We start from the raw sequence: 14,971 nt of genomic DNA, 5'->3' as shown, positions 1-14,971 counted from the left end.
GTTAATGTAGTTTTTTTCTTTTGGTTTTGAGGTAAAATGTGGCTTGGAGATGTTCTTGACAGGTTTTGAGATGTTCATCCATAGTCTTTTTCAAAAACACATATAATAATATATAACGCAATAATCAGAAAATACACCCACATATGGCCCTTGTGTCTCCTCTGAAATAGGAAAAAAAGCACATTGGAGAGAGAGCAGCAGTTTTGTGGCACTGGTTTTATTGCAGACTTGCAGACCTTACAAAATAAGAGTGAGTTAAACATGAGCTCAAGCTGCGGATCAAAAGGCCACTTTATTCTATTGAGAATAAGATACTATTATCTGCTTCATTCTGACCTGCACTTTCACAAATCAGTCCCAAGGTAATTACATAACACTCTGGTGCTAAATAGATCGAGTCCCATAGCATAAAAATACATTTGCTATTAGAAATATGCATTTACTGATGTCCTGTATAAGGATGTCTGCTAAGCATGGACAGTCCTGGATCAGTTATAATAATTTTCAAGCTAAAAATCAAGCAAAAGGATTGTCTTTTTTTACCATCAGCCTTCAAAACTCAGAAAAAAGGTACAAAAGCTGTCACTGGTGCGCTACTCTTTCAAAAGGTACACCTTTGTACCTGAAGAGTGCATATTAGTACCTCAAAAGTACATCTTGGTACCAAAAGTGTTTAAAGGGTACCATCCCAGTGACAGCTTTTGTACCATTTTTTTCTAAAGTTGGTGAAGCATTGCCTCGCTTAATCTATACAGACAGTCTTGTGGATAGATGTACATAGTGCAGGAGGGGGTGATAAGGCAGAAATGATTCATATCGTCTAACACGGTGAATATTTCTGAGTCTGAGAAGAGGCTTCGATTCAGACATTTGTTGATAAATTCACACATAGTTGTGATGGGGTTGTGTATATGTCGAGGTTGTCCGTTTATTTCGTTTTGGTGTGTTGTTGATGAAGTCCAAGCTTCTGCGACTGGAGGAAATGACATCAGCCACAAACTTGGTGCAGTCCGAGCACACATCTCTCAGGTTGCAGCCTGCGGCGTACAGGTGCGGAAACTCCTCCTCGACTGAGTGTCTGGAGAGAGAACACAGAGACCTGCAGAGAAACACACACACACACACACACACACACACACACACACACACACACACACATTCTGTATAATGACAGATCTCCAGTCATGTCGCAAATAAAATGACTATGAATTCTGTTTAATACAAGTTAAGCTCAATCACAGTTCACATTTATTTATACAGTGCTTTATAAAATAGATTGTTTAAAAACAGCTTCACATTAAATAAAAGTAGGCTATGGTAACACTTTATTTTATTATAAGGTGTCCTTGTTATTGAAATTATACTTTTAAGTATTGAGTAATATTTATTAACTACATGTACTTGCAACAGGGTTTGCGTTGCGTTAGTTACATGCAACTATGCATCATTTATAGATATTACTAAAATAACTACATGTAACGTGTAACAAGGACACTATGAAAAGTATTATTAAGTGTTACCAAAAGTATTATTGTTGAAAAAGTCTTTAATTATAAAACAAATTCCATTGAACTATAAAAGTAGCTCAACAGAAGACAATGGTGTATTTATTCAGCTCAAGACAGTTCAGTGTTGATTCAGTTCAATAACAGTGAAAAGTTTAGTAATTATGAAACTAATTCAATTTTACGTCTGAATTTGTGGCATAAGGTTGATTAACACACAAAAAAGTTGACACCCTTTTGCTTTAAAGAAAAGCACAAATCTAGGTTACAGGGAGACACTTGGGACCAAATTTTTTGGATAAAGCTTAGAATTTTTTCTTTTTTTTAAAACGTACATTCATTCCTGTTAAAACGTGTGTATTATTCGAGCTGTGACGTTGTGTTATGGTCGTTTGAGGGTAATTAGGCATTACATTAATATTCAACAATATTATTGATCTGACTGTACTGACGCTGTTGTAACGAACTTGAACTCGACGAAGACATCATTTTGTGCAGAGCTGCTTTATGAAATGAACTAATTTAATAACTGATGATCTTTTACAACGGAACTGAATCAACACTGAACTGACTTCAGCTGAACAACAGCCGAAATGCATAATTTTCCTGTTTATCACTGAAAAAGCTGCTTTAAAACAATCTGACTTGACAAAAGTTGCAACACTATATCCAATTATATAAAATGTTACAATGAAGTTATAATATTTGATATAACTTAACATAAAAAAGGTTAGTAAGCCATTTTTTCACAATAAAATTAGTATTTAACACAACAGTATTTTTGTCACATTCACCGTCTGTCATCGTCCGTGTCTTCACTACACTTCCCAGAATCCTGTCATCATCACCTGCACCTGCTCCTCATCACCCTCATCACCATCATCACCGTCACCTGTTGTCTTTGTCATTATCTGTGTATTTAAGTTCCCCTCTCACTCCTTTTCATTGCTGGTTATTGTTTGTGCACTAGCACACTGTTCTGTTTGTTTGGGTATTTACTTGTTGGAATAAAACCTTTGTGTGGCGAGCAGGACGAGGTCGAGGGCCGTGGGAGGACGGCGCGAGGCCGGTGGCGTGATTATGATGAGCCACACCTGTGAGACGCACCGGTCTCGCATCTCTCACGGAGGAGCGGAGGCATAAAGGAGGAGCGACGACAGTGAAGAGCGAGAGAGGACAGGCCTGTGTTTAAGTTGATGTTTTGTTTTTGGTTTGTGTTGCCAGCAGTCGTCCGTGAGGGGCTGCTGGCTTTTACTTTTATTTTGTTTTTGTGTCATTTTATTTATTAAATATTGTTGAATGTTCGCCGGTTCCCGCCTCCTTCTTCCCATAACATCATACCTCGTTACACTTTGCTATTTTGTATCTTCGTCTACCTTCATCTTCTTCATCCACCCATTGACGTTACAATTTTAACATTTACCGATCAACTTCATTTATTTCTATTCTAATGCCTCACTACAGTTTTTTTTTTTTTTTTTTTTTACAAAAAAAAGGGACAGGACAAAATTATTTTTTGTAGTAGTTATCATTATGCCACAAGTGATGTTGACTGAGCTTGACTTATATTGAACCCACAATAATCCTTTGCCAATCAGGGCTGCTGCAAAATACTGGCACAGAGCCTTTTCATTCAGACAGTTTGCAGTTTTTTTTTTTTTTAATGCATCAATGTGCGTTGCAGTGATATCACAAAACGACACGTATTCAAATACACTCTCCTTCTCTTGATACACATACAGTACCTGTACACTAATACACAGACTAGATCAACCACTTTTTAAAAGTTAAATCCCATGTTAGTGAACCATATATTTTAAATATTTTTGTCTAGCAAAATTTTATTTCTTCACATTCACTGTAAAAAATTTGCTGTAATTTTGCAGCTGTTTGCCAGTACCTTACTGTAGATTTAAATTTATGTTATTTACTGGCAACAGTTTGTTCAAAGTTAAATGAACATTATACATTAACAAGTCTTTGTCTTTAAAGAATAAAATTATAAAATAACAATCTAATGCAAAGCATTCTGGGAACCAGAAATCTTCATCATCCTTTTTCTGTTTTTTTCCTTCAGATTTTGGTTCCCAGAATGCTTTGCATGAGGATGTTATTTTAGTTTTATTCTGTAAAGATAAAGACTTGTTAATGTTTAATGTTCATTTAATTTTAAACAAATTATTGCCAGTAAATAACATCAATTTAAATCTACAGTAAGTTACTGGCAAGTAGCTGCCAGTAATACTGTAATTTCTACAGATTTTTCTAACAGTGTTTCTTGACTAGTTGTCCACTTTACATCTAAATACATAACACTCTTGACCTCTAGATATAGCTTGGGTCCCTCCTTCAATTTATGGGATTTTTATGCCTTTTTATTATCCACTGCCATAAACTGTAAGTCTGATTTAGTTTAAAAAGTAATACCTTTCCTCAACACTAGATGTACAATTTGTCATATTATTCATGGTAGAACAAACAAATCCGAAGTTATTTAATAATTATGGTTAAGGGAATTTTACTTAGGGTTTGTATTGCTTTTACAACGCCTAAATAAAAGCAATAATCATGCTGAACACCACACTGAAAAACAAATGGTGTAGAAACAATTTTCACTCAGAAATTGCTAGGAAATTTGACAATTACAAAGAAACTGCAAGTAACACATTCAATTAAACATGAAACTTTGAAGTAGAAAGTCTGAAACTGTATTTTCTTGTAAAACATACCACAATAATCTTTGTTTTATTTACAACTTTGAAAAATCAAAAAAAATTTACAGAGCACTAATTAGTGAGTGTGATGAGAAGAGACAGGGTTGAGTCAGAATGCTGTCGACATAAGTAAAGTCTCCTACTTATGCAAAGTTGTGTCAATTTTACTTGTAAAAAAAAATATACTGGTAATCACCAGCGACTACAGGCTAATATGTATTGATTGTTAAACTGATTTTAACCCACATCAAATGCTTACTGGACAAGCCCTGACTACAGTAAAATATACTGGAAGTTTAGGCCTATTTGGTGTTTTAAACTGTGGGGCGAATAACAAACAAGCATAGTTAACATTTTTTTTAGGATGTGAGCACAGACTGTTCCCAGTGTGGAATGTGGCTTAGACATAGTATATATTTACTCACTTATAGACATCACTCTTGTGACTCTTCGCACTGCTGTGAAATCCCACAGTGTACACTGGAATGTGTGCCATCTTTTTGTAGGGAATCTTCATCTGTTAAAAGGACAAATTAAAGCAAAATCACTCATGGAGTTTGTGAGTTTGAAATAATGTGTTATTAGAATTAATTAAGAAAACAGAGTTTAGCAAACAATTTTAAACAAGAAGCTTGTGGTCCTCAAATGGAGGGAGAGCAGGCAGGTAATAATAGACATATAACAATTATGTTGTAACATAACATATAATACAATAATCATGCAAAAAGCAAGTTAGCAAAATAAATAAACATATTTGCTTTTGGAAGATATAATTTGTTGCTGACATTGAAGGCTGTGCATCCAATCAAACAATTATTATATTTTGGAGTAAATTCATCTATTACTGGCAGATGCCAACATTGTATGACATTGTCCCATCCTCAAAAACCATGATCAAAAATACACAGACTAAAACAAAATATGGGCCATACACATTAAATATGGGCTCACTTGCCATTATAATGCTATTGATACTTTGCACGTGACGTCAGTTGTACTGGCTGGCGGGCAAGAATGTCACTCTCTAGCAACGAAAACCAGTAAACTAATCAAGGATCTTGCCAGGACGTTGCCAGTTTTAATATACAAAAGTTGGTGTTTTGAGGTGTACACGACATGTCAGATAGTTGTTGTGCGATTGGATGCACTAATCGCGTTTGTTGCCTGCCAGATATCACGTGACTGCAAAGTATCAATGAAGCTATAACCTAGCTTCACTGGGTATAGAAAATGTTAAATAAATAAATAGATATAGATAACTAAATAAAAAAATAAAAAAAAACTTCAGGCCTCTAAATATGCTGATAAGAACTTTTTTTTTTTCAACAACTTTTATACAGTGTCCGTCAATTCTGTTTGCTGAAGAAAAAACAGTTGGACTAAGGGAACCAAGGATCATTTGGCGAGAACTACTCATGATATGTGGATGGCCAAGGTTGTAAAGTAACATCTTTGTTACATGGATGACACTAAACATTGAAACATATTGGGGTGTCAAACTCAGTTCCTGGAGGGCCACTGGGCAAATTCCAATGGGAAGTGAGCATCCCTGTGCCCTACTCACTCCGAAGTGCAGAGCCTTTGTGCAGAAGTGGGACTTTGGATACAGCAGGGCACTTGCGTGTCAATGTAGTTTGGAACGCACTTGGCGAAGGAAGCAACTAAAGACCACATCATTTCCTCATTAGCTTCACATGGAGTGTTGCCATGACAACGCAAGGCAGCGACAACAGGAATATCTTATTTTTGCTGTTAATTTGATACAGATAAATATACATTTATCATGAAGTTTTTAAAATATGCTTTTATGTGTGTGTGTTCCTGATCTGTCCTAACTCTGTAAGTTAAGCACTAAACATGAAGTATTAAACACATTTCTTACCTATGAAACTTTTTTTTAAACTTAATATGAAATGCATGACAAAAATGTGTGTAATTTATCACAACAAAACAAAACAAATTGAATTATTCTGTTTATACATTAACTCCAACTAGATTTAAAATGAATCACAAGGTCATCCTGGGTCACATGACCATAAATGATTAAATTACTTCTTTGTCATGTTCCCTTCACTAACGGACAAGTGGAAGGGCCCTTCGTGAAGGAACTTGTTTGTTCACTTTTGGAACGCCTCTATAAATGGCGCCCCTTACCGAAGTGCCCTTGAAGGGTGCAAAAATGCTGTTTGGGATTTGCCTACTGTCCTGCAGAGTTCAGCTCCAACCCTAATTAAACACCTGAACCAACTAATCAAGGTCTTTGAGATGAAACGTCCAGGCAGGTGTTTTGGAGCTGGTTGGAGTTACAGTCTGCAGGACAGCAGCGGAGTTTGACACATGTGCTACTATAGAGCTAAATGAGGTTTATATGAAATAAATATTTAGTACCTTTGCACTACAACAGTTGCAGACAGACCTAAAAGAGAAAGAACCACAACTGAATGTTCAAAACAGTGAATCAGACCATGTTAACATTTCTTGTTCCAGTTATTATCTATGATATATAATATCTATTTAAATATTTATGAAAATTAAACTGAGACCTTTTACACAGGAGGCACCTGGAAGGCCATGAAAACAGTGGAAACTTTACTCGACAACAGCAACATATCTAAGAAACAAGATGAACAAAACAAAGACAAACACAGTTTTCATTGGGCTGTTGGACTGATGTTACTCAAATTATCCATGAATCATACAGACATTCACACCTTGCCCTTCCTCAGATTATTAAAAAGCTCTTTGTTCTGCATGTATTTCTCCATCTCAGCCTTGACAAGTATCCGGCGCACGTTGATGACCTCATCCACTGTTAAGGCCAGACTGTCGACTGGATGACAGAATTCCTCCTGTGTGGGAGGGAGATAAAGAAGAAGACTCAGGTCCTTCAGTCTGTAACAACTTTACAATAATGTAGTCTACTTACAATAGATCACTATAGGGGAAATTATGTTAAATATGTTCGTTTAAAGAAACAAAGGCAAATAATTGTCTGTGGTAGTCGGCAGCATGTTACAGATGCTGTCCACTTAATTCCTTTAAGAACTGGGACAAAACACCAATACCACTGACCATCCACTGACGTCTCGAGAGCCCATGAGACGCTGCAGCACTTCCTGCACCTTCATTGCTTTTGTCATCTGAGCTAAAGGAGGGACAGGTGGACTGGGGCATCCTGTCAAACACAGGGAATGAGGCTGGAGAAAAAAAGAAAAAGAAAAAAGTGGAGAAGAGAGAAAGACAGTCAGGCATCTTTATATATACAGTATACCATCTATCTGCTAAATCTGCTTAAACATGCTATCAATGTGCTCAAACATGCTAAAATATTCTAGCTTAAAGGGATAGTTCAGCCAAAAATGAAAATTCTGTCATTAATTACCCGTAAGATCTTCGTTCATCTTCGGAACATAAATGAAGATATTTTTGATGAAATCCGATGGCTCAGGGGGGGCTCCATTGAAAGCTATTTAATTAACACTTTGAAGGCCCAGAAAGGTAGGAAAGACATCATTAAAATAGTCCATGTGACTACAGTGGTTCAACCTTAATTTTATGAAGCGACGAAAATGCTTTTTGTGCAGCAAAAAAACCCCGACGTTATTCAACAATTTCTTCTCTTACGTATCAGTCTCCGACATGCCTAACACCACGACGTATGCGTAACCTTGCATGCGTCTTCCTCTGCTTGTAGATCATATATCAGAACGCCAGCTCCTGCACGCATGCGTCGTGGTGTTCTCGTGAATGCGCGCCCCTGAGCCATCGGATTTCATCAAAAATATCTTAATTTGTGTTCCAAAGATGAACGAAGGTCTTACGGGTTTGAAACGACATGAGGGTGAGTAATTAATGACAGAATTTTCATTTTTGGGTGAACTATCCCTGTAAACATCTATTGGAGGCAACTGTAACGCTAAATCCAAAGGAAGATGAAGATGATGAGAATATAATACAAGGTTTATTTCAGTAACAGCCAACATGCAAGACAGCGTGTTTACAACAATACAGGACAATGAACAGAATAAAGGGAGGAATTTAAATACACAGTGATGATCAACTAAAAGACGAACAGCTGAGATGATTAGTGTTCGTGTCCATGGTAACAGATCAGTGGCCGGCAAACACAGACAAAGAAACATGTGATGAATGAAAACAAACTAGACGTCATGAAAGCAAACTAACTGAACATAAATGTGACATCACACCCCCCTCCGGCAAGGCGCGACCTCACACCATAATGAAAATATGGCAGAGGGAGGGATGGATGGGGTTTAAGAGGTGGATGAAGAGCTGGTGAAGGGATGGTGACAGTAGATGACAGAGGAGTGAAGTGATGATGACGATCCCTTGGCGGAAATGGTTGAGATAGTCCGCTAGAACAGGCCCAGAGCTTGCCAGTGCCGACAACCCACAGAGGGAGGGAGGAGCCACAGTGGTGTAGAGGCTGACGACAACTGGGGGATGGCCGAACGGAGACAAAGCCGATGGATCCACAGGCACAGACAGAGAGCCGATGGAAACGAGCGACATCGCTGGCACTGGAGACCAAGGTGATTCTGCAGCGCCAAACTTTGAAGGCGGAGCCAGAGTACACAAGGGCTGAGGTGGAGCTGGTGTGACGGAGGACAGAGGCGACGTTGAGGGGAAGGAGGAACCTGCTGCAGCCGTAGAGGTGGAGGCATGGAGCGCAGCGCAGATTGATCGCTGATCAGTTGCTCCTGTCTGCCTCGCTGCCTGCTGTGAGTGTGTTTGTTTGCTTCGGTGCTGTAAGCTCCGTCTTAGCCTTATATTTCTTTGTTGTGAACCATCATTTTACTACCATTTCTAGTTGTTTATACTACTACATTTTACCCAACATATCAGATTAACCTGACATCGCTAGCTTTTGTTATTAGTACTACTAGCACAAAACGCTAGTAATTCGCTAGCCTGCTAACGCGCCACCCGTGCGCTCAGCTATTTTTATTTATTTATTTTTCTCGCGCGCGTCCGCGCCTTTGATTTCATAAAAAGCTCAGGTGAGTAAGAATCAGTCAACAAACACGGTGAGTAATGTCTTGTCCTGTTATTGTCACCTGCACTTCATGTCACATGTTTAGCATAGCCTTCTCTGTCGACAATATAGGATTTATATGTGATAAATGTAAGGAGACAGTTAGGTTGACAGAGAAGATTTCAGAATTAGAAACACGCATCCAAACTTTAATTGAGGATAGTAAGAGTGCTAGAGCTTCAGATGTTTTGGATGCGCATAGTATAGTGAACACTTTACATGAGTCGGTTCTGGCTGAAGTAGAGCCTTTGCAGCCGGGCAAATGGGTGACAGTGAGGGATCGCTCTAGTCGCGGATCTAAAAACCACTCTTCCGTTCCGATTACCATAACAAATCGATTTGCCCCGCTCAGTGAAACACCCACTGAGAATGATTGTGCCCTAGTTATTGGCGATTCTATTACACGGAACGTGAAAATAGAGACACCAACCACCATAGTCACATGTTTGCCGGGAGCCAGAGCGCCTGACATCAAAGCAAATTTAAAAGTGCTGGCTAATGCTAATCGTAAATTCTCTAAGATCATTATTCATGTCGGCACTAATGATGTTCGACTCCGCCAGTCGGAGATCACCAAAATTAATATTAAAGAGGTGTGTGAACTTGCAAGTACGATGTCAAGGACTGTAATCTGCTCTGGCCCTCTTCCTGATGAGATAGTCAGTAGATTGTGTTCGCTTAACGGTTGGCTGTCGAAGTGGTGTCCGCTTAATAATATAGAATTTATAGACAATTGGAAAAGTTTTTGGGGCAAACCTGACCTGTTGAAAAGAGATGGTATTCATCCCTCCTGGGATGGTGCTGCTCTTCTCTCTAGTAATATGGCTCATAGTCTTAGAGCTCAAACATGACAATCTGGGGCTCAGGTCAGGAAGCAGACAGACTGGCTTAACCGACTGTCTGCTAGCGGCCTCGCGTCACCAAGGTCAGATAAATCCCATAACATAGAGCCTCTTTCACCTAGCTATCATCATATAGAGACTGTGTCTGTTCCCCGAATTTGGAAATCCAAAAAACGTTTTAACCCATCTAAGGTTAAAAATTTAATTGATGTTCAACAAATAAAAAACAGCTATAATACAGATGAGCAAATGCTAAAGCTTGGGTTGCTGAATATTCGATCGCTTACTTCAAAAGCACTCATTGTTAATGATATGATTTCAGATAATAACCTAGATGTGCTGTGTTTGACAGAAACCTGGCTAAAACCAAACGATTACATTACTTTAAATGAGTCCACCCCGCAAGATTACTGTTATAAACATGAGCCTCGTCTTATACGCAAAGGGGGTGGTGTTGCTGTAATTTATAGTAATAGTTTCAAAACCACTAAGAAATCAAGTTTTAAATATAATTCTTTTGAAGCATTGGTGCTTAATGTAAAATATAGTGTAAACGATAAATCACGTTTGAGATTTGTGCTGGCTACTGTATACAGGCCACCAGGGCACCATACAGACTTTATCAAAGAATTTGCGGACTTTCTATCAGAATTAATATTGACTGCAGATAAAGTACTAATTGTTGGTGATTTTAGTATACACATCGATAATGAAAAAGATGCATTGGGATTGGCATTTAAAGACATTATAAATTCAATTGGAGTTAGACAACACGTGTCAGGACCTACTCATCGTCGTAATCATACTCTAGATCTAATATTATCACACGGAATAAATGTTGATGCCGTTGAAATTCTGCAGCAGAGCGATGACATCTCAGATCATTATCTAGTCTTGTGTAATTTGCATTTAGCCAAGGCTGCAAAGCCGACTCCGTGTTACAAATATGTGAGACCTATCACTTCTGCTACTAAAGATTGCTTTAGTAATAATCTTCCTGATCAGTTTCATCATCTCAGCATCCCAGATAGCTTAGAAGAACTCGATATTACAACAGAAACGTTTAACTCTCTCTTTTCCAGCACTTTAGACACAGTTGCTCCTTTGCGCTTAAAGAAGATTAAAGAAAATAGTCCAACGCCGTGGTACAACGAGCACACTCGGGCCCTTAAGAGAGCAGCCAGAAAAATGGAGCGCAACTGGAAGAAAACAAAACTAGAGGTATTTCGCATTTCATGGAAGGAGAGCTCAATTACTCACAGAGAGGCTTTAAAAGCTGCTAGATCTGCTTATTTTTCAACCCTATTAGAAGAAAATAAACATAATCCTAGGTATTTATTTGAAACAGTGGCTAAACTAACGAAAAATAAAGCTTCAAGCCCAGAAGCTTCCAAGCAAAACAGCAGTAATGATTTTATGAACTTCTTCACTTATAAGATTGATAATTTCAGGGACAAAATTATAACTATGCAACCGTCTACTACAGCATCACATCAGGCAGTGCATTGTAGTCTTCCTGAGGAAAAATTTGATTCATTCGTTGCTATAGGAGAGGAAGAATTTACTAAACTTTTTAAATCATCTAAATCTGCAACATGTATGTTAGACCCTATACCGACTAAGCTACTGAAAGAGATGCTTCCAGAGGTCATAGATCCTCTTCTTAATATCATTAATTCGTCTTTGTCTCTAGGATACGTACCAAAAAACTTTAAGCTGGCTATGATTAAACCGCTTGTTAAAAAAACGCAACTTGATCCTTCAGAATTAGTCAATTACAGGCCGATCTCGAATCTACCTTTTATGTCAAAGATATTAGAAAAGGCAGTATCTTCACAACTGTGTTCCTTTCTGGAAAGAAATGATATCTGCGAGGATTTCCAGTCCGGATTTAGACCGTACCATAGTACCGAGACAGCTCTCGTTAGAGTCACAAATGATTTGCTCTTATCATCCGATCGTGGTTGTATCTCGCTATTAGTGTTACTCGATCTTAGTGCTGCATTTGACACCATTGACCACAATGTTCTTTTAAATAGATTAGAACATTATGTTGGCATTACGGGAAATGCACTAGCATGGTTTAAATCATACTTATCTGACCGTTATGTTTGTAGCAGTAAATGATGAGATGTCTCATCGATCACAAGTTCAGTATGGCGTACCACAAGGCTCAGTACTATGACCGCTGCTGTTGACTCTGTACATGCTACCATTAGGAGATATCATTAGGAAACATGGAATTAGCTTTCACTGTTATGCCGACGATACTCAGCTCTATATTTCTTCAAAACCTAACGAAACTTATCAATTCACTAAATTAACGGAATGCATAGCGGATATAAAAAATATAAATAATTTCCTACTTCTAAATTCTGAAAAAACAGAGTTTCTAATTATTGGACAAAAAACTTCCTCACGTAATAACCTAGAATACTGTCTAACACTCGATGGCTGCTCTGTTAAGTCTTCGGCGTCGGTTAGGAACCTGGGTGTGCTCTTTGATACCAATCTTTCATTTGAAAATCACGTGTCTAGTATCTGTAAAACTGCATTTTTCCATCTTAAAATATATCTAAATTACGCCATATGCTCTCATTGACAAATGCGGAACAATTAGTTCATGCGTTCATGACCTCAAGGCTAGATTATTGTAATGCTCTACTGGGTGGTTGCCCTGCACGCTTAATAAACAAACTACAGCTGGTCCAAAACGCAGCAGCTCGAGTTCTTACCAGAACCAGGAAGTATGACCATATTAGCCCAGTTCTGTCAAAACTGCACTGGCTCCCTATTAAACATGGCATAAATTTTAAAATATTGCTGATTATTTACAAAGCACTAAATGGTTTAGCTCCGCAGTACTTGAGCGAGCTCTTAACGCATTATAGTCCGTCACGTCTATTGCGATCTCAAAATTCCGGCCAGTTACTAATACCTAGAATATCAAAATCGACTGCTGGCGGTAGATCCTTTTCCTATTTAGCACCAAAACTCTGGAACAGTCTTCCTACCATTGTCCGGGAAGCAGACACACTCTGTCAGTTCAAAGCCAGATTAAAGACACATCTCTTTGACCTAGCATTCACATAATACATTATAGACTTCTATAATTCAGTGTTAGGCTGCATAGATTAGGTCAGCCGGAACCGGGAACACTTCCCATAAATCCTGATGTACTCGTTACATCATGAGAAGAATGGCATCTACGCTAATTTTAGTGTCTGTGTTTATCCCGAGGTTTTCCTGCAGCCTGCCGGATCCAGGCCGTATCCAGATCTGACGAAGGACCTTCGCCTGGACCGATGACAACGCAGTGCTGAAGTGCCAACTAGTCTCTCCCTATGGAGGATCCCACTACCACTATACAGATAAGGCGTTGTCGGGAAAATTTCGTTTCGCGTTCCTACCCCAAATCAACAAAATAAAATAAAATTCTTTATCAAAATTTATAAGAAACGACAAGTACTTGTTTAGGCTTGGCTTGTAGGGAATTCCAAACCTGCGTATTTTCAAACGCACATAACTATAGAACCCATTCTAAATGCGCATGTGAACGCCATCAGCGTTTCTCACAGGTTCGCGTTTAAAGCCTGTGTAGAGGGAATGGTGTCGTCTTAGCGGCCCCTAATTTAATAACAAATTATCGTTGCGACGGAAGCAAATCAATCAAAACTAACTTTAGATGGAAAATAACTTAACTCTGCTATAAAGCCAAAACAATATCTGTTACCTTAAATTATACGCTTATCTCTGTGAAGCTGCTTTGAAACAATCTACGTTGTTAAAAGCGCTATATAAATGAAGATGACTTGACTTGACTTGACTTGGTAGCGGATGGCCTGCAAGTCCGTGGTGGAAATAGAGTGGTGACTGACCAAGGGGGAGCCAGCAGGACGAGAGTCTCCGGTGGAGCCGAAGGTGGGAGGAGCCGAAGGTGGGAGGAGCCACAGCGAAGCCCATAGGTCATCAGGCCGAGATGGAGCGAAGAGATCAGAGGCCGGAGGCGGAGCCACAGGATCCTCTCGAACTGGTGCAGCAGGGGTATGCACGACCTGCGGCTCAACGTCACAGGGACTCCCCGGAGACGGCACAGGGCTGTAGACCGGCGGCAGCGGCGAGGCTGGAGGACTGGCTGAGCTTTGCGGTGCCACAAAACTTGACAGAACCACGGTAAGGATAACACAGTCCATGCAGATCGATGAAGTGAAGAGATCATAGTTCATTCAGTCCTTAGTGCTGTCCAGAAAAAGTGATAGGTGGTAGGGTGGGGGTCAATTCTTCCTTATTGAAGTCTATCAGCCAGTCTATCATTTTCCGCTGTCACTACTCCCTCGTCTGCTGATGTAGCGGGCTCACACCCCTGGTCAGACTCCCTGTGGAGCTCCACTTCCGGGGCGAGGGTCAGCGTTGTCCTCTTCTCCTCGGGCTCTGGCTAACGCGTCGTGGCGGGCGGTAGCTCTCCGTCTGCGGGGAGCTCACAAGATTCTTCCTCAGTAGAAGTTGGATCTGGCTGTGTCCTGGATCGAGGATGGACGCTCTCCAGACACCTGATGATAGCTTCTTGCCAGTTCAGTACAGAGGTGTCAACGGGGTGATGATAATTTGCCCCGATCCAGAACAGTGACTTCAGGGTCACATCATCAAAAGGGCAGGGGATAGCGAGACTGCAAAACTCCTCTGAAAAGATAAAACATTTGTGGCTCTTCTGAGCCACTGCAGCGGATTTCATGGAGTAATCCCAATTTAATTGGTTCGGTATTCTGTAACGCTCAATCCATTGGAAGATGAAGATGATGAGAATATAATACAAGGTTTATTTAAGTAAGGATAGACAGCCAACATGCGAGACAG

General features: G+C 39.4%; 1 protein-coding gene across 1 annotated transcript in view; it reads right to left on the bottom strand.

Moving 5' to 3' along the window:
• Positions 1 to 205: 205 nt before the first annotated feature.
• spire2 (spire-type actin nucleation factor 2) overlaps positions 206 to 14,971 on the bottom strand; it is a gene marked incomplete at its 5' end in the record, with an annotated part of 67,919 nt that continues 53,153 nt past the window's right edge. The window contains 6 exons of the mRNA XM_081355760.1: positions 206 to 1,099; positions 4,645 to 4,736; positions 6,608 to 6,635; positions 6,763 to 6,830; positions 6,931 to 7,068; positions 7,292 to 7,416. Of these exons, the coding sequence (XP_081211886.1) occupies positions 883 to 1,099; positions 4,645 to 4,736; positions 6,608 to 6,635; positions 6,763 to 6,830; positions 6,931 to 7,068; positions 7,292 to 7,416 (668 nt within the window). The 3' untranslated portion in view covers positions 206 to 882. The remainder of the gene's footprint in view (positions 1,100 to 4,644; positions 4,737 to 6,607; positions 6,636 to 6,762; positions 6,831 to 6,930; positions 7,069 to 7,291; positions 7,417 to 14,971) is intronic.

This window comes from Scardinius erythrophthalmus (assembly GCF_964197995.2).
Source record: "Scardinius erythrophthalmus genome assembly, chromosome: 24".
In the NCBI taxonomy this organism is placed as follows: Eukaryota; Metazoa; Chordata; class Actinopteri; order Cypriniformes; family Leuciscidae; genus Scardinius; species Scardinius erythrophthalmus.
This window is presented reverse-complemented; position numbering and strand designations above follow the sequence as displayed.